The sequence below is a fragment of the Leptidea sinapis genome, chromosome 18 (genome assembly GCF_905404315.1).
Source record: "Leptidea sinapis chromosome 18, ilLepSina1.1, whole genome shotgun sequence".
Taxonomy (NCBI): domain Eukaryota; kingdom Metazoa; phylum Arthropoda; class Insecta; order Lepidoptera; family Pieridae; genus Leptidea; species Leptidea sinapis.
Genome location: NC_066282.1, coordinates 2,841,270 through 2,865,680, shown reverse-complemented (window position 1 = coordinate 2,865,680; position 24,411 = coordinate 2,841,270). Strand labels below are relative to the sequence as shown.

General features: G+C 35.6%; 2 protein-coding genes and 1 long non-coding RNA gene across 4 annotated transcripts in view; 2 read left to right on the top strand and 1 right to left on the bottom strand.

Annotated features, from left to right (window-relative positions):
• Positions 1 to 15,654, bottom strand: part of LOC126969473 (uncharacterized protein CG5098) — a 28,764-nt gene extending 13,110 nt beyond the window's left edge. Inside the window, exons 1-4 of one of the 2 annotated variants that reach the window (XM_050814919.1) lie at positions 15,094 to 15,654; positions 7,120 to 7,254; positions 4,638 to 4,768; positions 1,109 to 1,191 (exon numbers count right to left, since the gene is read on the bottom strand). In XM_050814919.1, the coding sequence (XP_050670876.1) occupies positions 1,109 to 1,191; positions 4,638 to 4,768; positions 7,120 to 7,254; positions 15,094 to 15,168 (424 nt within the window). In that variant the 5' untranslated portion in view covers positions 15,169 to 15,654. The remainder of the gene's footprint in view (positions 1 to 1,108; positions 1,192 to 4,637; positions 4,769 to 7,119; positions 7,255 to 15,093) is intronic. The other variant, XM_050814920.1, reaches the window with a different exon arrangement.
• LOC126969519 (uncharacterized) overlaps positions 4,972 to 24,411 on the top strand; it is a 182,563-nt gene continuing 163,123 nt past the window's right edge. The window contains exon 1 of the long non-coding RNA XR_007730417.1: positions 4,972 to 5,099. This is a non-coding gene — a long non-coding RNA (uncharacterized LOC126969519). The remainder of the gene's footprint in view (positions 5,100 to 24,411) is intronic.
• Positions 15,993 to 21,213, top strand: LOC126969506 (B9 domain-containing protein 1). Its single transcript, XM_050814975.1, has 3 exons — positions 15,993 to 16,358; positions 17,071 to 17,298; positions 19,992 to 21,213. Exons 1-3 carry the CDS (start codon positions 16,109 to 16,111, stop codon positions 20,105 to 20,107), a joined length of 594 nt encoding a protein of 197 aa, XP_050670932.1. The 5' UTR covers positions 15,993 to 16,108; the 3' UTR covers positions 20,108 to 21,213.

The following is a 24,411-nucleotide window of genomic DNA, read 5'->3' as shown; positions in this document are numbered from 1 at the left end:
CATCTTGCATGAACCTCTAAACTGCATATGAAGTCCTGGTACATGTTGCTAGGATAACATATGGTTAAAAACATTACTATTACCGCTCCAATATTTATGTTCTCCTGGTGTATATGTAGTAATAAGTCGTAAGCATAACGTGAAAATACATCAAGGTATTCTCGCGTCATACATAAAACAATCTCTTCATCAACTCTGATCGCCTGGTACCAATACACTGTATAATGCTTCCTTCATAATTTTCTCCCATGTTAAATCTTATAAATTTATGTGTCAAAGAAGTTTTTGCCTTACTAACTTTTAATATATTATTTTGTCAAGTTACAGTTAAATTAAACAGTTGTAGGAACATCCATCCGTAACATGTTTCAACAATAATACGGCGTAATTTCAATATAATGGCGGCGACGTGGGGCGGGTCGTTCCCTTCCCTAAAATATGGTCGTGGGAGGCGATGGCTGGTCCATGCGTCATGCTCGTGAACGGGTGCTACTCGTGGTGGCTGGATGTGTTTTTTATTATTATTATTTCCTTTAAAGTTATTATATATTTTATTTTATGAAATGCTCACATAATACCTCTAATTATTTACGGTATGTGTGCATCTACTATACTCAATAACTCTTGTGTTTATAAGTATTAATTTACTTTTTTTTCTTACTTACTCGTGTAAGCCTTTCAGTTTTTGACATTTGAGTATTTTTGTTGCGTCACTTTGCATATATTGTAATTGAAATGATTTGTAAAACAATTAAAATGTAAATCTTGCCTTAAAAGAGTGGCAATGAGTTTCTTGCTGCTTCTTCTCATTAGCTCAACCCTTTACGAAGTAGCGGTTAATTCAATAAGAGACAATTTTTTTTGACATTCATAAGTGTCATTTCCGTGACCTACATGAATTAAGTGTTTTTGAATTACTGTATAACATTTTAACTCTCAAACAATCATTATAAATGATTTAATCAGATGATCTCAATACATATAAATGGATTGTGTTGTCACCGATATCCTTTGAGTTCACTTTCCTGGTAAGCCTGAACATCCTCACTCAAGACGTGGCTTAAATGGTCATGAGAAATGCCTTTACTACATTAAAAAAATATATTACCTCTAGAAGGCCCTAGATGCGGGTACAGTTCGGTTGGTTGCATCACAGTACCAGCTTTCACATCACCAGGTGATGGTGTATGTCTGAAAACAAATTATGACAACATTACTTATTTATTTATTTATTTATTAGGTTTATTTACAATCACTTACAAGAATACACTATCTAATCTCTCTATACTGCGTGAACTCAGGATCTCCTCGCGATTGTCTTCCGAATGTCTGCGCAGAGTATTAGAATACTTCGGTCACATCGCAAGGAAGGACGATGGAAACCTTGGGAGGCTCATTGAGGTCGGCAAAATAGATGGGAAGAGGCCTCGTGGACGCAGTCCAACACGATGGTCCGACCAGATCCGTTCCGCCCTCGACTCTACGGTTCACAATGCATTTCACACCGTCAGAGACAGGCATAGATGGAGAGCGATCATACGAGAGAAAGTGATACAGAAGGGTGGTCAAGACCCTCAGTACTGAGGAGGACAATAATACACACAAATATAAAAAGTAGAACTAAAAACTAGGCACTAAATGTAGTGATTACTTACAAATAAACACAGCATGCGTAGAAATAATTAATTTTAGGTATTATATAGAATAAGTTACGAATTAAACATATTTTTTTAAATTAATAAATGAGTTATACACAGTTACATCAATTTTCCAATTATAACATTATTAAAGATTACCAATGATGCTGCAAATGGTCTTGCGGAATTTGGCTAAGGAATCAGCAAATATGTCAATACCAGCTACGCTATAAGAATTTAAAATTTTACATAATCGGGGGACTGGGGAATTGGTACCTAGGATCATTCGACTAAGTGGTCTTACCATGAATTATATAGTAATATCTTTCACACCATTAAATTTAAAACGCTGTATCGGTTGGCGAAGTTCTTCTAAAATAATATTTCATTTTCACAAACAAGACCGCAATAAAATATGTAATTACTAATGAATGTCGACATTAGAGAATAACTATAGACTAATACTGCACACACCGCGTTGTCAGCAATTTAGCATTGAGTTCAACGCACTCACTAATAAATATTACTCACGTCATCTAAAATAAGTAATTATTCTTGTTATTTTGTAACCAAACATTGCAGGTATCAATATTTTATAATAAAGTGAAATCTTTTTTTTTTTGCATGAAAATACGGGATGAGACGAGCAGGACGTTCAGCTGGTGGTAATTCTCCCTGCCCATTACAATGCAGTGCCACTCAGGATTCTTGAAAAATTCTGAATGGCACTACAATTGACCTTGAAACATAAGATGTTAAGTCTCATTTGCCCAGTAATTTCACTAGCTACCGTTCAGACCGAAACACAGTAAAGTTTACACATTACTGCTTCACGGCAGCAATAGGCGCCGCCGTGCTACCCATAATCTAGCCGGCATCCTGTGCAAAGGAGCCTCCCACTGGTAAAATCAAACTGAAATCTCATATCGTGGGTTTTCTTTACGACACTCGGAACTAATTACTAGCACAACTCCTAAAATTTAATTTATGATTCCTTCCATCCGGAATTGTGAAGAACAATTCGGTTTCGTCTAAAAAGCATTTATTTTCTCAAAATTGATTCCTTTACAATTCTTTATGATGTCATTACTAATATAATAGATACTACTACCGCTTCGGAAACAAATGGTGGTCTGAGAAAGAAGAAGCGGCGCGAGAAACTCTTTTTCATTTAAACCAGTTAGAATACAGAGTAGACCTTAAGGCGAAGGGTAAACAGAAAACACACAAACAAGGTGTTTTTAGACAAGTTTTGTGGTGAAAATATAGCATTTGGAGCTATGAACACTGCCTTATCCTGTTACATATACCCTTAAGTCTTACTTGTAGGTTGCTAATGCTTGCTGTTGGTTAAAGTTAATACTCCAGAGCTATTATGAAATACCAGTTTTCTTTGCAGTTAAACAAGTTTTTTCTCGGCATGCTGCATTTGTTTAGTATACTACTCTCATAAAAGTTGTTCTTATAGTTTTTAATTTTTTTGTGTTGGTACATTTATTCAGATTAGTAATCAATAATGTGGATTGAAAGCAATTAAATTGTTTGCACCTGTTAAAATGTTACATTTTCGAAGCAAGAATTTTTTAAATATTGGCTTTGTAACCTAATATTCGTGAACTCAAATCGCTCAAGGTCGCCGGCAGTTAGTATCGCCTTAATGAACTCAGTTATTTATATTTAATCAGCACATGATGCCGGCAACATGGGTATCAGCGTCACTGTTTGCCACCCTGCAGCAGTGAGCAAGTTCAGATTATTATGGTGTTTAGTACTCTTATTAGCATTTTATTATTAATCCTAGAAGTGAGGGTTATCACTTTAAAAACATAACATATTGTTTAGATTTACAAGAGCGACATCTCAAGTCAATTTCCTAACATACAAATATTGGGGTTGAGCAGGTTATCAACTTTAAAGTAGATCCTGTAGATGAAGCCACAACCTGAGAGTTGAACAAATTAAACAGAATTTTATAACGAGGCGGTACTCGAACGGTTAGCTCAGTTGGTTAGAGCACCGGCACGGAACGCCGGAGGTCGTGGGTTCGAATCCCGCATCGTTCATAATATTCCTTCAAACAGAAACACTGTGTTCCTCATCTAACCGGCATCTGTGCCTTTTCTGGAGGTCCGTTTAACGGCCATTCACAATATTCAGTCTGTCTCCAGTTGTGGCCTACTCGAGATAAAAAATCGTAACTATCGTTGAATTTTCTGTCCCAATAAACTTATCGACGGTAACTCATCTTATCCGTAAACGCTGTCTGTCAATGGGACGACGTATAGCTTACCAGGGATAGAACTTTGTATTTAAATTGCAACAGTGAACTGGCGATAAGAATGACTAATCGGGTATATTGGGACAGCTAATTACTGACAGTAGAAGGGAGTAATTTATCTCTATCTGTAAATAGTATATTGAGAACGGCCGAATACGGACGCCACAGTGGCGTTTCCTAAGGTCTAGGTCACAAAAATCGTCACCTTTTTTGCTTTTAATAGTGATTTTCATTATAATAACACTAGTAATAAGCGATTGCTTGTAACTTATTTTAGTAGGCTTCATAAGATACATAATAGCTTTAAGGGTAAATGTATACACTTCTATAATAAAGTCCCAGCCACTGTTCAGGCATTATATATAAATAAATTTAAATGTTTTATTAAAAAAAATGGCTCTGTTGTAAATTCTATTACTCCACTGCTGAATATCTAAATGATCGGACAGCCTGGGACTAGATTATGATTATTTTACAGCGATAGAAATGACTGTACAATATTCTATATTTTTATTGAAAAGAGCGCAAAAAAGAATGCTGGGAGAGTTTCTTGCGCCTTATCTTCTCTCTCAGAGCACCATTTGTTTCCGAAGCGGTAGTATCTAGTAGTTATTAGAAATGACATCAAAAAGAATTCTAAAGGAATCAATTTTGAGAAAATAAATGCCTTTTACGCATTTTAGGGCTTTCCCCATTATATGATTAGTTATGGTCGAGATCACCTCATGTGATGCTTGTCCGGCGGTGTCGGCGTGTGTCGATACAGCTCCGGCGGTGTCGCGGTGTGCCGGTACATCTCCGGCGGCGTCGCGGTGTGCCGGAATACCGAGTTGCCGGTAGCAGACTTCATCGCCTGCAATTGTAATAGACCCTACGATAACGCGATCGCTTCGTTAAGGATGATTGGTGTCATGATAATAATAATAATAATATTGACACACTTTTTACACAAATTATCTTGCCCCAAGTTAAGCATATACAGCCTGTGTTATGGGTTACAAGACAACGATATATTTAATACAATATACATACATAAATACATATAAACATTCATAAATACATTTAAACATCCATGACTCGGAAACAAACATCCATATTCATCATATAAATGCTTGCACCTACCGGGATTCGAACCCGGGACCTCTAGCTTAGTAGGTAGGATCGCTAACCACTCGGCTATACAGGTCGGCAATGAATGGCATAATGAAATGGAACATGCAAAATGGACAGATAACTGGGTGACCCGTGGTAAAATTGTTGTATTCCTGAACTAGCAAAACAACAGATAAGTTGATTATACTGTCTGAAGATTGTACTGCTTTTAGTAATTACATAATTTTTTGGGAAGATTTATCATTAAAAAAAAAGTCTATTTTCCGACAGTGATTTTTTTAAAGTAAGCACTTATTTAAAAAAAATATTATCGTTGTTTAAAGCATTTCAGTAAAAGAAAATCGTACCATTGAGAAATAATACACAGACATTAGATAATTTATCAAGAAAAATTAAAAAATAAAGGATGATAATGGGTTTATATGAAGTGAAATGATTTCAACAAAATAACTTATAAATGATAAGAACGCGTTTACTTATAACAATGACTATGTCGTTGTTAAATTATTAACATGTTAAATATCTTGGTATGTGGATTATCGTGGATTGACATGAAAGATACACATCCAAACAAATCGAGACGAACACAGCCTCAAATATCGGCGACTCATAATTGGACGTAATTCCAAAAAAAAAACGTACCAAACCACAATCATGTCTAAATTGAGTTAAGAACAAAAACTGGTCACGTGATTCATATTTACGGACTGACAAAAAATGGCAGCCCTACTGTCACTGTTTAAATGACATCAGGACTTAGTAGCCCAACCCTCATGTATAGAATACAATAATATTTATTAAATTTTAAACACGAATTCCTTAAAATGTATGTTTGTGGCTTGGAACGTTCTTCAGGAACTACATCCAATTGTCAGTCGAAGTTGCTTAGCCGTTAGTGCGACAATAAGTGCCCCATGGTTCTCGAAAAACAGATGTTCATAATCACCTTGGGATCCAAACAGAAACGGATGAAATAAATTCTTACTCCAAAACTAAATGTGCCATCCAAACAAATTGGCAGTGCAACAGTCCCCTGTTGTGTGAAACGGCTGAAAAAGCGTAATCTTGGATACGGTGAATAAAGCAATGGATAAAGAGTGTGCCCAATGGTGACCACCTTTGCATGAGATACCTAACACATCTGCTCACAGTCGACCTAAATGTCGACGATTCGGCCAACGTCAAGGTGGAGAGATTTTTTATTTTAATTTAGCTGATTGAAGTATATAAAGAGCTGATTTAAAAGGAAATAATCAACAAATAGGCAACAAGAGTTAGTACGGTTAGTAATAAACACCCATAATATTAACTACCTTGTTAGTATCTAATCTAAGTTTAAGGTAGAAATGTGTGAATGTAATTGGGAATATGTGCCTAATAGAAGCGTTGAAAGTATGGACGATAGAAATTACAACTTTTTCTGGTTGAATGCGTTGTTGGAAAAATGCATCTGAATCTTTGGAGACAAATAACTGCCACATTTTTGCATAAACGCAACGCGAAAGTAATAGTGGTTTTAGTATGAAATTGCCGTTTTGGCGTACCGGAATTTGTGACATTTTTTCACACATGATAACTGGGTGCATTCTAGATTTAAAAAGGTGCAACACTGAAACAGAGGAACATTGAAATTTGGAGTTCTCTTTGAATACGAGTTTCTGTGTGCGGTTCTTGCCACATTTTTCTCATTTAAGCTCAACCGAAGTGCTGGGAATGCACCTTTCGTGTTCTCATGCAGCAACAGAACAATTTCGAGATCACTGCCCTGAAGATAGGTGTGCAGTCCCCGCAAGTTGTGAGAGGGACAGGCCGCCATCATAGTGCGGTTATACAATTCAAAATCACCAATAAAAAGTGCCATTTTTTTACAAAGTCACTGTTGATGATTATGTTAATTGTATTTTGCCGATATTTTTAAAAGAGCAAATGTTGAGATTCCTGTTGATTCTTCACAACTCACGAAAAGGTCACGCGACCCTTTTTTGAATAGAAATATTTGAATCTGTCTTTAATACGATAAGTTTCCAGCCCGCGGCGGTTATACAAAAAACTTGGCAGCTTCATTTGTGCGAAGATTCTTCAGGTTCTCACCTGCAGGGGGTCCGGGGGCGAAGGCGCCGGCACGTGGTACAAGTGCGGCGGTGGCGTCGGCGTGTGCCAGGTGACGCCGCGGTCCGAAGCCATGTGCGCCTGCGGAGCTCGCGCCAGCAGGTTGGCCACCTGTAACTGATACAATTACAGTTACCTAACCAGTAAGTACCACTGTAACTGAGCACGCCTCAGTACGTACCAATCAGCCTAGCGAAACTCTCTAAAAAAGCGATTGTATGAAACGTGCAGTGATTGACAGAGTGATTGATGACGGCTATAATCTTGTAACAAAACGGAGATAGCCGAAATCCACTACGTTTTACGGCGGTATTCAATAACGTATCTCTAGTTACGGATACATTGCTATCACCGTTTAATGACAAGATCTTATGTATCCATAGTTATGTCCAATATAGGTTAGATGTTAGACGCTAGGTTATTGAAATGTAAGTAAGCGTAAAAGGACAGATTTGTCTACCTCTAGTAAGTTAAACTAAGGATAGATAGGTTATTGAAAACGGCCGTTAAGCAACTGTTCGCTTTCAAATCTAAGTTTGTCGCCATATTGTAATTACTTTTTAAACTTATGTCATTTCTCACTGCACGTTTTATACTAAACTAAATTTTTATTTTACTTATTACGTAGTATTTACATCCTCTTTGGTACCAGTAAGTACATACCTAAGTACGATCGTAGTGTGCGTAAACTGATTTATCAATGTGTTATGAATCCAACGCAGCTACGATTTGAGTATGATTTAAAATGAATCTTACTAGGGAAACTTCTGTACCCTTCGTTCTGTGGTAGTGTGTAACTGTTTAGTAAAAATTTGAATTATTTCACAAGAAATAATTCAACGTCGCTTCATTGTGTGTCTTCTACCGCATTTATCACGGGGAGTGATCCGAAAAGCTGTTTAACCTGATTCCTGCCGCCGAATTCCACCTTCGCACGCCACAAATTAGGATATCATCACCACCATCTGGATGTGTGGCGGTCCTCCACAGTGCGGTTTTCAAGGAGCTTTCTTCATCGTACTACTAAGCTGTGGAATGAGCTTCCTTGTGCGGTGTTTCCGGGACGATACGACATGGGTACCTTCAAAAAAAGCCTGTACACCTTCCTTTAAGGTCGGCAATGCTCTTGTGATTCCTCTGGTGTTGCAAGAGAATGTGGGCGGCGGTGAGCACTTAACACCAGGTGACCCGTACGCTCGTTTGTCCTCCTATTCCATAAAAAAAAAATACATATAATATTATTAAGAGAACATTTTCGAAACACTCCATTTATGAGTACGTGACCTATAGTAGGAGCATCCATTGATTCTCAAGCTAATTGGAGCCACTGTACGTAAAAATGGCGGATATCTTTACCTTGCTTTCAACTAGCAATGGGAGAGCGAGAAGTTTTATTTAAGGAGAATAGAGTAAGCAGAAAACACGCAAACATGATGATTTTAGACAAGTTTTTATCCTGTCAACACTATTTAATCCTGTTACACATATCCTTAAGTCTTATTTGTAGGTTGGTAATGCTTGCTGTTGGTTATAGTTAACACTGCCGAGCCTTTTTTGGCATGGCGTGACGCATTTTTTTGGCACTTCTCTCAGAAAAGTTATTCTCATAGCTTGTACTTTTTTGTGTAGGTTCATTTATTCAGATTAGTAGTGAAGAACGAGGATTGTAAGCATATAAACTGTTTTCCACGCAAGAATTTTGAAAATATTGGCTTTGTTACATAGATGGCGGGCCGGCAGCCGTGAACTCATATCGCTCAAGGTCGCTGGCATTTAGTGTCGCCTTAATAATTTTTAGATTATACTTGTGTTGTTTGTTTAATTAACATGCACATGTGGAAGCCTATTATTAGCTTGAATTAATTATGTTTATTTTAATGTATGTACAACTAGCTATTGGCTTTTTTAAAAATATTAAAATAATATAATAATAATATAATAAATATGATACTGTGATCAATTTTAAATTCCTACTTATTTTATCGGCATTGTTCTTTGAATCAACATACAAGCACATACAAAATAGATATATATATTTTTTTTTACACAAATTATCTTGCCCCAAACTAAACACAGCCATAAGCCACCTATGGGTACAAGACAACGATATATTTAATACAATATACATACTTAAACATACATATAAAAATAAATATAATAGAGGTCCCGGGTTCGAACCTCGGTAGGTGCAATCTTTTTTATGATGAATATGGATGTTTGTTTCCGAGTCATGGATGTTTATATATGTTTAAGTAAGTATACTGTATTAAATATATCGTTGTCTTGTACCCATAGTACAGGCTATGCCTAGTTTGGGGCAAGATAATTTGTGTAAGAGTGTGTCAATATTATTATTGTTAATGGCTTACATAAAAATATAGCTGTAACGTTAAACAGACTGTAGCTAGTTTGACGTTCTCTTTGTTATCTTTCATTATCGTGCATGACTCGGAGTTCTAAATTCAAATTAGAATAATAATCAATTGAATTAATTTCATTGCATGTAACATGATGGATAGAAATAGAATTAATTGATGTCTCACGTTTAAAATTCGCTTTTATCGTCGTCTCTTAGAAATATTTTTCGTATTGTGCGATAAAGTAAGTAAAACTGTCGGTGGTAAAAAGGATTTGTCAAAATCAAATTATCCAGCCTTACAATTTCTATAAGATAAGTAAAAGTAACTCAAAGAAGCAACCATATAAAGTAATTGATCATACAGTGTATTACAACTGTTGTAAAATACTCATTGATTTATATCAATACTAGCTGACCCAGCGAACGTTGTATTGCCGATATTAAAATCGCGATACAAAAGTAACTGTTGATCGTAGATGGGTGAAAATTTGAAGTTATATGTATTTTTTATTGCTGACTCATAATCAAACAAATTTTAAAAAAATATCAAAAAATAAAAAAAATTCGTTTCCTTAACATTTAGGGGGATGAATATAGATGTTGTCCGATTCTCAGACCTACCCAATATGCACTCAAAATTTCATGAGAATCGGTCAAGCCGTTTCGGAGGAGTTCAAAGTTTAACACCATGATACGAGAATTTTATATATTAGATAATAATAAGTGTGGTTATACCAGTGGGAGGCTCCTTTGCACAGGATGCCGGCTAGATTATGGGTACCACAACGGCGCCTATTTCTGCCGTGAAGCAGTAATGTGTGAACATTATTGTGTTTCTGTTGGAAGTGAAATTACCGTGCAAATGAGACTTAACGTCTCATGGTGTAGTGCCGCTCAGAATTGGGTTTTTCATGAATCCTGAGCGGCACTGCATTGTAATGGGTAGGGCGTATTAATTACCATCAACTGAATGTTCTGCTCGTCTCGTACCTTATTTTCATAAAAAAATGAGTGGCCGTTGACTTTCTTGTATGTTCTTCTCACGAGCTCTACTTTTTCCAAAAATATGGTAGATTCAGTTTATTTATATGAAATATTTATAATGACGATTCCAAAGATTAAGCCTATTTGAATTAAAAGTTTACTTGGCAAGTGTTATTATCGAAAACTCGAGCTCAATGCGCCTGTCTGCGATGACAAGGAATGCTGAAGGCTGCACTTATTTTGTTAAAGAATTAAAAAAGTTGTGTATTCAAATATTTTAAATCTAATATATAAAATTCTCATGTCGCGGTGTTTGTAGTTAGAACTCCTTCGAAACGGCTTGACCGGATCTCATGAAATTTTGAGTGCATATTGGGTAGGTCTGAGAATCGGACAACATCTATTTTTCATCCCCCTAAATGTTAAGGGAGGTTCCACACGAACTTTTTGTTTTTAATTTTTTTGGCGTTTATTTTTTTTATAATATGATTGATTATGTGTCAGCATTAAAAAAAAAACAACTTCAAATTTTCACCCATCTACGATCAATAGTTGGGGCGGGTGCTGCTTGTGGTGGCAGGATGATCCTGTTGCCGGGGACTCGGTTTCAGATTCTTAAAAGTTATTGTGTATATGTATGGATATATACATGTTTATTTATTTATAATCGCTTATAAAATGCTCACAGAATACCTGTATTGATTTATGGTGTATGTGGATGATGCAGCTACTGCACTCAATAACTTTTGTATTAATATACATTAATTTTTTTGACTTACTCCTGTAAGACATTGACTATTTGACGTTTGAGTGTGTTTGTTGCATCATTTTACATTTTATATATTATATTGTAATTGAAATGATCTGTGATATAAAAGAGTGGCAATGAGTTTCTTGCTACTTCTTCTCATTAGCTCAACCCTCTACGAAGTAGCGGTAGATTCAATAAGAAAAATATTTTATTTTTTTTGACATTCATAAGTGTCATTTTCGTGACCTACGTGAATAAACTGATTTTGATTCGATTTGAGTTACTTTTGTATCGCGTTTTTAATATCCGCAATACAACGTTTGCTGGGTCAGCTAGTAATCATATAAAATGGCAAAGGGGCGGTCGCACCATTCCTAAGGTGTTATTAAGAAACCCGTCTGTACCACACAAACGAATATAAGAATTATTTTGAATTTCGTAACACATTCGTTTTCTGCCATTTTGTGTGTAACATGTTAAAACACATACATCTCCCAATTTAAGACTCTACTAACTCGATTAATGGAGTAATCCACCATTAGAGACTTCTTTTATGTTGCCCTATGCATCACAACACTAGCCTAGATCTGTATGTGAAAAAAATTGAAGCGTTCTCTGAGTATTTAATTTACCAGTGGGAGGCTCCTTTGCACAGGATGCCGGCTAGATTATGGGTACCGCAACGGCGCCTATTTCTGCTGTGAAGCAGTAATGTGTAAGCATTATTGTATTGCGGTGTGAAGGATACCGTAGCTAGTGAAATTACTAAAACGGCGAAATACGTACAAGTGAAATCGAAAACAGGAAAGACATTGGTACATAGGATCGAACCGGAGGATCGTGGTGAGAGTCAACATGGTTCTACCAACTATTTTTATTTAAGACTTGCTGACCCGACAGACTTTGTTCTGTATATAATAAATAAAATATGAATTTGTCAATAATATATCATAACATCAAAAATTACTTCGTAAAATATGCACCCTGCTGTCGTAATGAAATTGTTTCACAGCAGAACTGTCAAACTGTGCGTCAATAAATTCTCTCATAGAAATTATGTATGGACACATCACAGGAAAAACAAATTTGTTGTTTTTATTTAATTTAGCAGCATTTTCCTATTTATTCACCTTTTAAACCTTCTCTGGACTTCCACAAATAATTGAAGACCAAAATTAGCCAAATCGGTCCAGCCGTTCTCGAGTTTTAGCGAGACTAACGAACAGCAATTCATTTTTATATATATAGATTAATGATTTATAACATAGATTTCTCTAAGATTGTCCACGAGGCGCGAACATTTGCAAGAGATTCATTTTCGTTTGTATGTTACGAAAAAACGCGATACAAAAGCGATAGTGATCGGAAAACAAAAACACTGCTTTATAGGTACATTGCCATTATTATAAAAAAATACATAATTTACCTAAATAAATAAATTTTCCAAAATATCATTCCGGAACAACTGTAAGACATCTAGTAACCACAGGCTTGTGGAGAAATTGACATTTTCTTGTCCCACACCGTGCCATAGCCAGTCTATCTTCTAACGGCCGTTCCCAATATATTTTCTATAGATAGAGATAAATTACTACCTTCTACTAGTAATTAGCTGTCAATAATCTGAAGAAGTCCCAATATACCCGATAAGTCATTCTTATTGCCTTATATTGGGACGCGTGAAGTGCAATTTCCATACAAACTTTATGTCGCTGGTAAGTTATATGTCATCCCATTGACAGACAGTGTGCATGGATAATGTAACTTACCGTCAATAAGATTATTGGGACAGTAAAGTCCCAGTAGTTACGATTTTTATCTCAAGTAAGAGACAGATCGAATATTAGGAACAGCCATAAGTAAGTTGAAAATTTGAATTATTTTGTAAAAAGTAGTTCAATTTTTAATTTTTAGATTTATTTTTTAATGACTTATGACTAAGTAGTTCTACCCAAGTGTTCATTTATGTAGCTATTGGAGCTCCCCACAGTATAAGTATTAAAATAAAAATAATCTATAATTTACCTTTTAAATTATATCATGTAAGTTCTGTCTGTAATAAAATTAAATACTAAAATTTTCTATTTCTTATTTCTGTGTATGTTCTTCAATAATTCTAGAATAGCTTGATCCAATTTATACCAAATGTAATGCAATAAGATGTACGAGATGAGCTTAAGCAATCTTCTCCCATACCACGTCTATCAAGACTTTATAGCTCCATCTGTGGTGAGGTAGATATTGTTTAGTATTTGTTACCTGTGTTTAAAAAAATATTACGAGTTTGTAAGGCGCCAAATGACCGATATTATTCTACTTTATTTTTTCTTTTAAAATACGCATGAATCTTGATTTTATAATTTTTGTTTTATATTACATTATTGTGTTCTTGAGGAAGTAAAGACTGTGCATGTTGTGACATCTTAATTTGTTGTATATTCAACTCATATTTTGTTAATACTGATATATTTTAACGGCCTTAAAAATAACATTGGCATAAAGTTATAACTAAGCAAAAACCAAGAATATGTAAAATGATTACAAATAGACATTTTGCTTACGAATGGTTTGTTCGGACGTATAACGTTTCCCATGTTTATTTACAAGGCAGCTTGTCATTTGGAAAACTTCAGAATTATCATTGTATTGACAGTGTTGTCAAACAACATTGTAAACTTTTTGCATTTACTTTGTTTATCATCAGTTAAAACTTTATACCAAGTTTATTTGTACGGCCGTCAGTGTATTAGAATGTAATAACTACTGGTAGTCCTATAAATAAATATTACACAATGATGTAGACCATTATGTGTTCATGTGTGCTCATGTGGAATAAGTTATACTTCTCTGGCAATAGCTTAACTAAAATAGCTGCTAAACTTTTATATTATATACCTAAATAATATGTCAGCTTGTTCAGATCTGTGGTGACAACAATAAAGCTACAGCGTAAGAAACTTAAACTATATTGAATAGTAAACTATGCATTACTGATTGCCTGCCAATAATTTGGGAAATGAGTTTATTGGTATTGGCTACAAGTTTTATCAGTGTCAGAATGATGGACACATGCACATCAAATTAAAAAAATTCACTCTCATATTTTTTCCCAGACACTGAACGAAGAATAACTTCAAAAATAGCATTGTCTGGTCTTGATCATTATTTTAATAGTAGCGATAATTTTGTATATATGCTACAAATGTTGTTGAAACAAAACCAATGATAGTCATTACAAAAGGAACCTGATTTAAACACTGTTTTCATTTCATAGAGCCAGAATACTTTCAATAATTAAAAAAATACTGCATAATTAATTGAAGTCTGCTAATTTATGATACAATGTTATTATATTAACCAATGAGCACATTGGAACTATTATGACTAAAAATTACTCAGGTGATCTAGAATATTCCAGAAATTACAGCTATTTAGAAAGTAAAATTAGAAACACAATTAAGCATTAATTATTTTTATAGATTTTGAGGAAATAATTATGTACATAATTTGTGGAATAAATTACGAAATAATTTTAAGCCCTTAAAAATGTGTTGTTTTGATGAAAACTAGCCAAAATATAACTAAATAAATCTGAATCTCATTGATCATCTCTTACTGAAATAATTTTAAATTTATATGGCAACATTTGATTAATTGCTCAATGTCAACACATTAGAAACAGCTGATACTTTCATTGCAATCAAAATCATGCTTATAACTATAAATATATTTTATTTAAGAGAACACGCGCATAGAGTTAGTTATAGCGTTAATACATAATTATTGATATTTCATGATCATAATTTGTTAAATAAAATATGTGTCAATAGAATAGGTTAAGCATTCAATTAAAGAGTACCACCTGCAAGGGACTCCAGCCTGCCCCGAGCTGGGCCTGTCTGCCGTTTGGGTTGTGTTGCGATCCACCTGACATCATGCGCTGAGCCTCCCAGGCACGTTTCGTCACCTATCTTTCAATTCCACTATATCTAAACACAATCTTTCAGTCCACCATAATGATACCGGCAAGTTTTAAACTCTCACAGGCCTAAGTGCGCTCCTGTACGACGTGTACATAAAATTTTCAAATGTTTTCATGTGTACTCAATTAAATTATACTCAAGACAAACTTGACGTACACTTCTTCACATGATAACAACACTTAACTTGAGTTAAAAACACCTTTAAATCAAAGTAAATCACTTAGAACTCGAATGTGGAATGGTGTTCACGATGCTGATGCTCATTTTGCGTGACATTTTGACCGTATTTAATGCTTGTTATTAAAACATCGGGACCGTTTATCCACTTGAAAATAATATCGGGAGTTAACTGTCACTATATTTCAATTATCGTAATAAATACAAGGTACGATAATACGGAGAAAAATGCGAACTTCGCAAACTTTGCACAAGGTTCACTCGCAACAATGGTGGCCGATTGGATTTTGAAAGCTTGCTCAACGTCATCTTGCGGAAAAGCGCGATAACTATAAATGTCGATAAAACAGAGAAGACAATATAGCAATTGTCTATGACTCTTAAAATAATAATTTATTATGTATGGTACTTAGAAAATTAATAAAATAGAATAGTGATATTATTATGACAGAATTTTTAGATTAATCCACATATTACATAAATATTACATACATTATAGTTCGAGACATAAAATGTAACTTTTTTATTTTTGTGCTAGTAGCACGTTAATCATTCGTTGCTATAGCAACGTTTGTTATGACATTTGAAGTTACATGGCGAATATTTTGAAACGTTGACCTGATTTTTTCGAGTTTCCAAACAAGTTTTGAATTAAACTTTTTAAAGAAATCTACCTATATAAATATGTTTATATGATTAAAACAAGAGTATAGAGGAATGGACGAGCATCACGTTACAAAATTTATGGTGTCATTTAGCGGTCAATTGGAGTTTATTACTTTCCCAGCCGGCGTTTTTGATGATCAACTTTATGTCCAGTATAATATTGTATGGGGACCTGATTGGAAACCCATAACAGGGCTTTCATCTGGTACTAGCCAGATAGCTCGCTCGGGGAGGGATCCTGAAAAAGTGGTGTTTAATTTACCTATTGAAATGGTATTTAGTAGCACAAACATTCATGGGTGTAAGTTCCCCTTTTGGTCTAGTACTTGTACAATGTGAAGTTAATTCCACCTTCGCACGACACGCCACAAATCTTCCACCTGTTCTTTTTTACACCGGCAACGCTCTTGTGATTCCTCTGGTGTTGCAAGAGAATGTGGGCGGCGGTGATCACTTAACACCAGGTGACCCGTACGCTCGTTCGTCCTCCTATTCCATAAAAAAAAAACAAGTTAGGATATCATCCCCACCATCTGGATGTGTGGCTTCCACATTGCGGTTTTCAAGGACCTTTTTCCTCATACTTCAAAGCTGTGGAATGAGCTTCCTTGTTCGGTGTTTCTGGGACAATATGATATGACCTTCAAAAAAAGCGCGTACACCTTCCTTAAAGGCCGGCAACGCTTCTGTGATTCCTCTGGTGTTGCAAGAGAATGTGGGTGGAGGTGATCAGATAACACTAGGTGACTCATACGCTCGTTGTCCTCCTATTCCATAAAAAGAAAAATAATAAAAAGTTCAATAGCCATGACTGCTTCACATTGTACTAATTTAAATGATTAAAAAACTACAAAGTTTCTTGCTACTTCTTTCATTAGCTCAACCCTTTACGAAGTAGCTGTAGATTCAATAAGAAAATTAATTTTTTGATTTGATTTGATAATAAAGTGATTTTGATTTGATTTGATTTAAGTACTTGTTGATAGTTTAAATATTTTTGTTGTACTTTACAGGGCCACAACTTGTTGTGACTCTTCGAGCTAAAAATTTTCTAACAGGCGACTCACTAAGAGGCTACGGTTTGTTTTTATTGCCACCCGTTGTTGGAACAAAAAAACTTACCACTCATTTATTCAGGCCAAGGTCTGCAACCTTGCTAGGTGATTGGTTGGCCTGGATCATTGGAAGACAACCAGAATTAGCTGAGCCTACAATGTTAGCCAGTGGGAAAGATAATTACTGTGAGTATTTAAAATTATTATTATTTTATGACTTGTCTATCGACATACAACAGAGATAGAAGACAGAAAATGTCTCCTGTCTCTTTTGCTAGGCTTCTAGGCCACACACTCTTTTGTTTGTTTTCTTTTTTGCTGTTTATAATATCTGGAGCTAGACTTACGAGCCATACATTAATTATATGACATGAATTGAATGATTTCATGACGCCTCCCCCATCCTTGTCACAGTCGGTCACATTTAGACCCCCCTACCTAGTGTGATGTCACATTTATTTTACATTTAGAAATTTACGCTAGTGTTCTGTGAGCTCTAAACAGTTGTGATATGGTATTGCATGTTTGTAACGTTTTATGCTGAGGCAGTACTCTGTGAGTGACTTACGACTACAATCAATACGAAAACGGGCAGAGTTTCGGTGAGATGTTCACAGTCCGACGACGAACGAAGTAATAGTCACCAAAAAAAAAACAAATTTCTATATTTGTTAATAAGATATGTACATAATTACTTATAATGTACTTAGTAAAGCAATTTACAATTAAGCCTTATATATGTAGGTATCAGAAAACTTATTTCTACAACCCTATCTACGTGTTGAGGGATAAAACTTTAATATGCTTAAAAACGAATACATAAGGTTGGTGGGGGAAAATCCACCCCTTTGTAACACAATGTCACACTTCTTGGACCCCCCCCCCCTTCGTGCGACACAATTTATGGATGACTCGATATTCTCTCGTTGTTTTTGTGATCTCTTCGGCACATTCAAAATGCTCAAATAATGCGCATAAGCGTCATGCGCACAAAAATTTTTAAGACCTGTTATAACCATGGGATACTTCTTAGCACAAGATGCTGTCTAGATGTGGGTAGTGTTACTTTTTTAGTAGTGGTATGCAAGCACTATTCGCGTTTTTTGGTAGTGTTGTAGCTTGTGAGATACCGGGCTTACGAGACTTAACATCTTCCCCCTTATTCATAATGGTCCACTAACTTTAAACAGCCGCTTAGGAGTGTTTTTTCTCATTCTGACATTCTGACTATTATGAATAAGGGGGCTTATGTTTAAAGTGACTATCGCTATTACAGTGCCAGTAAGAATGCCAGAAGACCGATGGTCGGGATAAAATACTAACTTGTGGTATGTCGTACGAAAACTTTGAGGCATTTTGTCGGGCCCATATTTAGCATTTACAATCTCACCCTAAACGAAATGTCCAGAAATGTTATGGTTTTTGGGGTAATTATTCTTACCTACATAATTCGCTTCCTTGAACTCTTTCAAGAACAAACAAGAATTAAACACGGACATCAAAATATGTTATATTCCTAGCGGGAATAGCACCTGCACCAATTATTATTGGGACTACCCATATAGCCCAGTGGTAAGTGACCCTGCCTACTGAGCTAGACATCGTGCGTTCGTATTCTGGTAGCTGCTAACATTTATATTTTGAATATGGGTGTTTGTTTCCGAGTTATCGATGTTTATTTGTATATGTTTAAGCACTGACTAGTAATAAATTAAGGACTCCGCGCCGTGGAATATTAAAAGGTGAAGCACCTTTATGCTAGTGTGTGTGCTGTTACGGTATACCAGTTACACAATTTCTTATCCCTTAAATAATCATATATCCACAAATACTTTTATAGTATTTTTTCACAACGCACGACGGCATTTTTAAAATATTTTATTGCGACGCAAACTGATTTGTCACAAACGATGGCGAATCTCATAATGGCGGCCGATCGGCTTGTATTAGTGTAAGTGTGGGGCTGTGTACTTACACGTTTACCGGCTTGTTTTGGTGCCTCGTTATGTAAGGTGACACGGAGTCCTTATTTTTTTACTCGTCCGTGTGTTTAAGTATGTAATATATAGTATTAAATATAACGTTGATTTGCACCCATTGCCCAAGGTATTCCTAGTTTGTAGATAATTTGTGTTAAATTATGTCAGTATTATTATATTATTATTATTTTATGGAAGACGAGGACAAACGAGCATACGAGTCACCACGTGAAGTGATCACCGCCGGCCACATTCTCCTTCATCACCAGAGAACCCATAGGAGCGTCGCCGACTCTTCTAGAGTGTACGCGCTCTTTTTGAAGGTATACTTACATGTCGCATCGTCCTGGAAACGCCGTACAAGGAAGCTAATTTCACAGCTTGGATGTACGTTAAAGGAAGATCTTTGAAATCCGCACTGTGGAGAAACGCCACACATCCAGATACTGGGCATGATATCCTAGTTTGTGGCGTGTCGTGTGTAGGTGGAATTCAGTGGCATGATTCAGGTGAAACAGCTCTTCGGAACACTCCCCGTTATAAATGCGGTAGAAGACACACAATGAAGCGACGTCTTTACACAACGCTAAGTGATCGAGCCGTTCACAGAACACTGGATCCGCGATAATTTGAGCAGCTCTGCGTTGCATGCGGTCAAATGGTTCCAACTACTGGGGTTCGCCAGACCAGAGGGGACAGCACTACGATATGATATTACAATTAAATTACAAATTGAATGAAAACCTTTAATTCTACTCGCATAAGTTCGAAATAATTGTAGTAGCTTCGGCGCAATTGTCACATGAGAAGGCGTATGAAGTTTGAAACGTGCATAAATTATATTAACTTTCATTTGTAATTAAAGTAATAATTAATGAAATTCATACAAAACTATTTCAGTATTACGAACAGAATCGTATGGCACTGTGACATTGAAAATGGCCATGATATCGAAAGACTTGAGGAAACTTGGCTATGACAATCAGCCTGCATGGCAATGTAATGCTGAAGAATAGGCCAAGGATTACTAATACAGCATATTGGATCAATGAAAAGGCCTTGAAATATATTTTGCGTCAGGTGGCAAAATTGACAATTTAAGGATTTTGGAACAAGATTTAAAGCAATCAAATTAGGTTATGCAATGGTTTCAGCTAACTATGGGCCTGATGAGAAAGCCCATGGTCGCTCAGGGGGCAATTCAAATTAAAATTCAAATATTTTTATTCAAAATAGGATGTGACATCACTTATTGAAAGTCAATAAACTACCACCCATTCCAAACAAACTCAGCGGGCTTTTTTTTTCATCGATAAATATGTTTAGAAAGTAATATTGTACAATTTAACTTATTATTTAATAGCCTGAAGGCGGTCACTCCATTCCCAATCTGTGGTATTATTAAGAAAGTCATTTATGTTATAGTAACCTTTACCACACAAACGTTTTTTAACAATTCTTTTGAATAACGTAATACTTTTGTTGCGAACATTTTCTGGGATCTTGTTGTAAAAGCATATACATCGCCCCACAAAAGACCTACTAACTCGACTTAGCCGAGTAGTAGGCATCATCAATGGAGAGTTTCCCTGCGAGATCGAATCAGAATTGAGGAGATCCGTTGGAGAACCAACGTAGCCCAAATGATTGCGAAACTGAAGTGGCAGGTCAAATAGTTTGACAGACAGATGGCCGTTGGGGCAGTTAAGTTCTTAAATGGCGACCACGTACCGGAAGACGCAAGTTTGTTAGGCCCCTCACAAGATGGACCGATGATCTGGTTAAGATCGCCGGAATATGTTGGATGAGGGCAGTGCAGGACCTAAGTAAATGAGTATTGTCCTGTGTAATAAAAGAAAATTAACTGAGAAATTGTTTCTTTGAAGATGGACTTCTTTTGGTGAGTTAGGGCAAATTAACGTTGAACTTATACGATGCGCGCGCATACCGACTCTCAAATTCGACACCCCGACGTTAGTTGGTCAACTAGACTTATTAATTATGTCTACCTAACCAATAAAATTAATGTCAATATATATAAGTTGTAAAATAATAAGAAATCTAATTATATAAAAATAATTAAATTATATTAAAATAAATGTTATTAAACTACTATTATATATTCATAAGTTTTATTTAATACCTACTTTACTACAATGCTGTTCTTTCACTAAGACTTTAGGGTGCTTACATAAGTACACATAAACTTTATTTTCCCTACTCGTTTTGTTTTATCCCCCTGAATCTGAATTCTAACTAACAAGCGCATGAATGGACAAATATTTCAATGGATCCCAATAAAGTTGTCGTGGGCTCTTAACTATTAAAAAAAGAAAGGCGTATGAGTTACTGCGTTATTGCTTAAAAAGAAAAGTGATATACATAATGTCAATACTCGAAACAAACAAAAAAAAGTCTTTGAGTAAAATGTTCACATAATATAACATCTACAATATTTTAGGTGCTTCCCCAGCTCCATGTGGCATAGACGTGGGACGTCACTGGTCGTCGTGGATAGTCACTACTACCATGCAGTTAGCTTTAGAATTCCTAGACATAAACATTTTTATCTATACCCTCAAAATACATAGGTACTCAGGTAGACAATCAATGAATGACAGTGAAGTGAGTGACACTCTATATCAGGGCTGTCACGTTGTTTAATAAATCAAAAAACATTTCAATAATAATATCATTGTCATTTCATACGTAATAGAATCAATAATTGTTTTCTTACGTTAAGGCGAAGAGTAAGCAGAAAACACGCAAACAAGTTGTTTTTAGACAAGTTTCGTGGTGAAAATATAGCATTTGGAGCTATAAACACTACTTTATCATGTTACACATACCCTTAAGTCTTACTTGTAGATTGCTAATGCTTGCTGTTAGTTAAACTTAACACTCCAGAGCTATTATGAATTACCAGTTTTGTTTGCAGTTAAACAAGTTTTTTCTCGGCTTGATGCATTTGTTTAGTATACTGCCCTCATAAAAAAAGTTCTTATTGCTTTTACTTTTTGTGTTGGTACATTTATTAAGATTAGTAATCAATAATGAGGATTGTAAGCAATTAAACTGTTTGCGCCTGTTAAAATGTTAAATTTTTGACGCAAGAATTTTGAAAATATTGGCTTTGTTACATAGGAGCCGTGAACTCATATCGCTCAAGGTCGTCGGCATTTAGTGTCGCCTTAAGAGTTTGCGATGCAATAAAACTGAGCAAAATTCTATCTTTTATAATCTGCGGAACATTCATAATAGCAAACTTATCTGGTAAAAAGACGAATATAGTCAAAAAATGCATAAACTTTCTCAATCTTTTCTCTTTTGAATTTTTTCAAAGGATTACCTACGCTTCATCTTTAAGAGTGGTTGAATTCCCAACAGTATGTTACCATTACAGTACATTTACTCTTTTTGAAAAATCCTATGTTAATTGTATTCTGTGTTCGTTATTACTCGCGACTCTCCCGCTGCATCAGTTTATCCCGTACGATTTGCCTCCATCTGCTGCAATCCTTAGCTTCATGAAGAGCATTATGGAAATTCATGTTCAGAGAAGATCGTATTTGGTGCGACCATCTCGTGGGACTGCGTCCTCTGGGACGTTTGCCATCTACTTTGCCTGTGTTATTCTATCTTTCTCTCTATTCTGTGTTACATTACCACAAAGTGTTCTTGACTTGCCTGTGACGCTTATGGTCTTCTCGTCTACATCCTGCTATCCGCCAGTGGTCCATGTTGCTGTATGTCTACATCTAATATTTGTGACATGTTTAGTTTAACACCCTTATTCATAATAGTCTGCTAACTTAAAGCATTGCTAATTCTCACTCTGTCTTCTTCTATTGACCTAAGTCAGAATGAGAAAAATCACTCCTAAGCGGCTTTTTAAAGTTAGCGGACCATTATGAATAAGGGGGTAATTTTTTTTCTTTGATAAAAAGGCTAACTGTGAGTTTATTGCAGCACCTCTTTTCAGCAGATTTACTGTAACAAAAGTGTGACGTGCAAAAGACAACTCTTAAACAATTATTAACATAAAAAATATTGGTCATGTGCAATTCGCACTGGTACATACATACACATGAACCATCATTTAGCAATTTTTGGAGTTTTTATTTGAACTCGCTTCTCTGGACAAATTTGTGATCTGGGCTAATGGGCAAGAGAGTTACGTGATGGGTGAGGTGAAGTGGTGAGACAGCCATGGTCATCCGTAACATGAAGAGACAAGAAATGCATTGCCGGCCTTTAAATTAGAAAAAACAAATGGTTACAGTAAAAATTAACAAGTTGTTAATCGACAGCCAATTTGATTAAATATCTATTAATTATTTTTGGATTAGACATCATTAAATCACAAAATAAATTGGTCTTTGTCATTTCGGATTTTAAATTATGAGTATTGCGGTTTATAAAATTCAGCCCGCTGACAGTTGTACGGATGGGCTAGTTTTAAGGTATTCTGAAATTTTGAAGTATACCTACATACGAAAACGAAAATTAAGAAGAAATTACCAATAATTTGAATTTTATGGAATTTTTTTTATATGAATTGAAAAGCTTCTTCGCACAGGATGCCGGCTTGGTGGGTAACACAGCGGCGCCATATTCTGCCGTCAAGCATTAATGTGTTTCGGTTTGAAGACGGTCTTAATGTGAATTTGCCAGGCTAATGATAACACCTTGACCTTATGTTTCTAAGTGACAAACGCAATTGCAATGCTGCTCTTAATTTTGGGTTCATATAAAAATCCTGTGCAGCACTACATTGTAATTGGACAGGGCGTGCCACTTACCATTAGATGATCTTGCTCGTCTCGCCACTAATAAAAAAAATGTATAGAATGACTTTTTTAAGATCAAACTCTCTTGTGAGAAATTTATTCCTCAATCTTTTTAAAGTCTTGCATGTCTATTGATCCGGTGAAAAGTGATTTTCAAGTTCATCATTCAATATGAACTTAAAATGTATTATAGATCCGACAGCCCTAGCAACACTGACACAAATGCCATGAAATCGAGAGCATAATTCGCTACCTCGTTGACGCCCCTATGTATTTTATGGGACACCACTTGTACTATTTGCGATATCATAAGTGGAGTTTATCTTAAGGTTATGTTTCTATTGTTGTACTTATATTGTTTTTAATATTGATATCATTTATTTATGTCAGAATAAACTTCAGCTTGGACTTTTTCTAATCTGCAGTAAATTTATAAAAATCTAAAATGATTATTATTGGTACTTTTTTATAGGCTGACTCAGCTAACTCAAGAAGACGTTACAGTAATCTTTGAAGGTATGTAGTAAGGA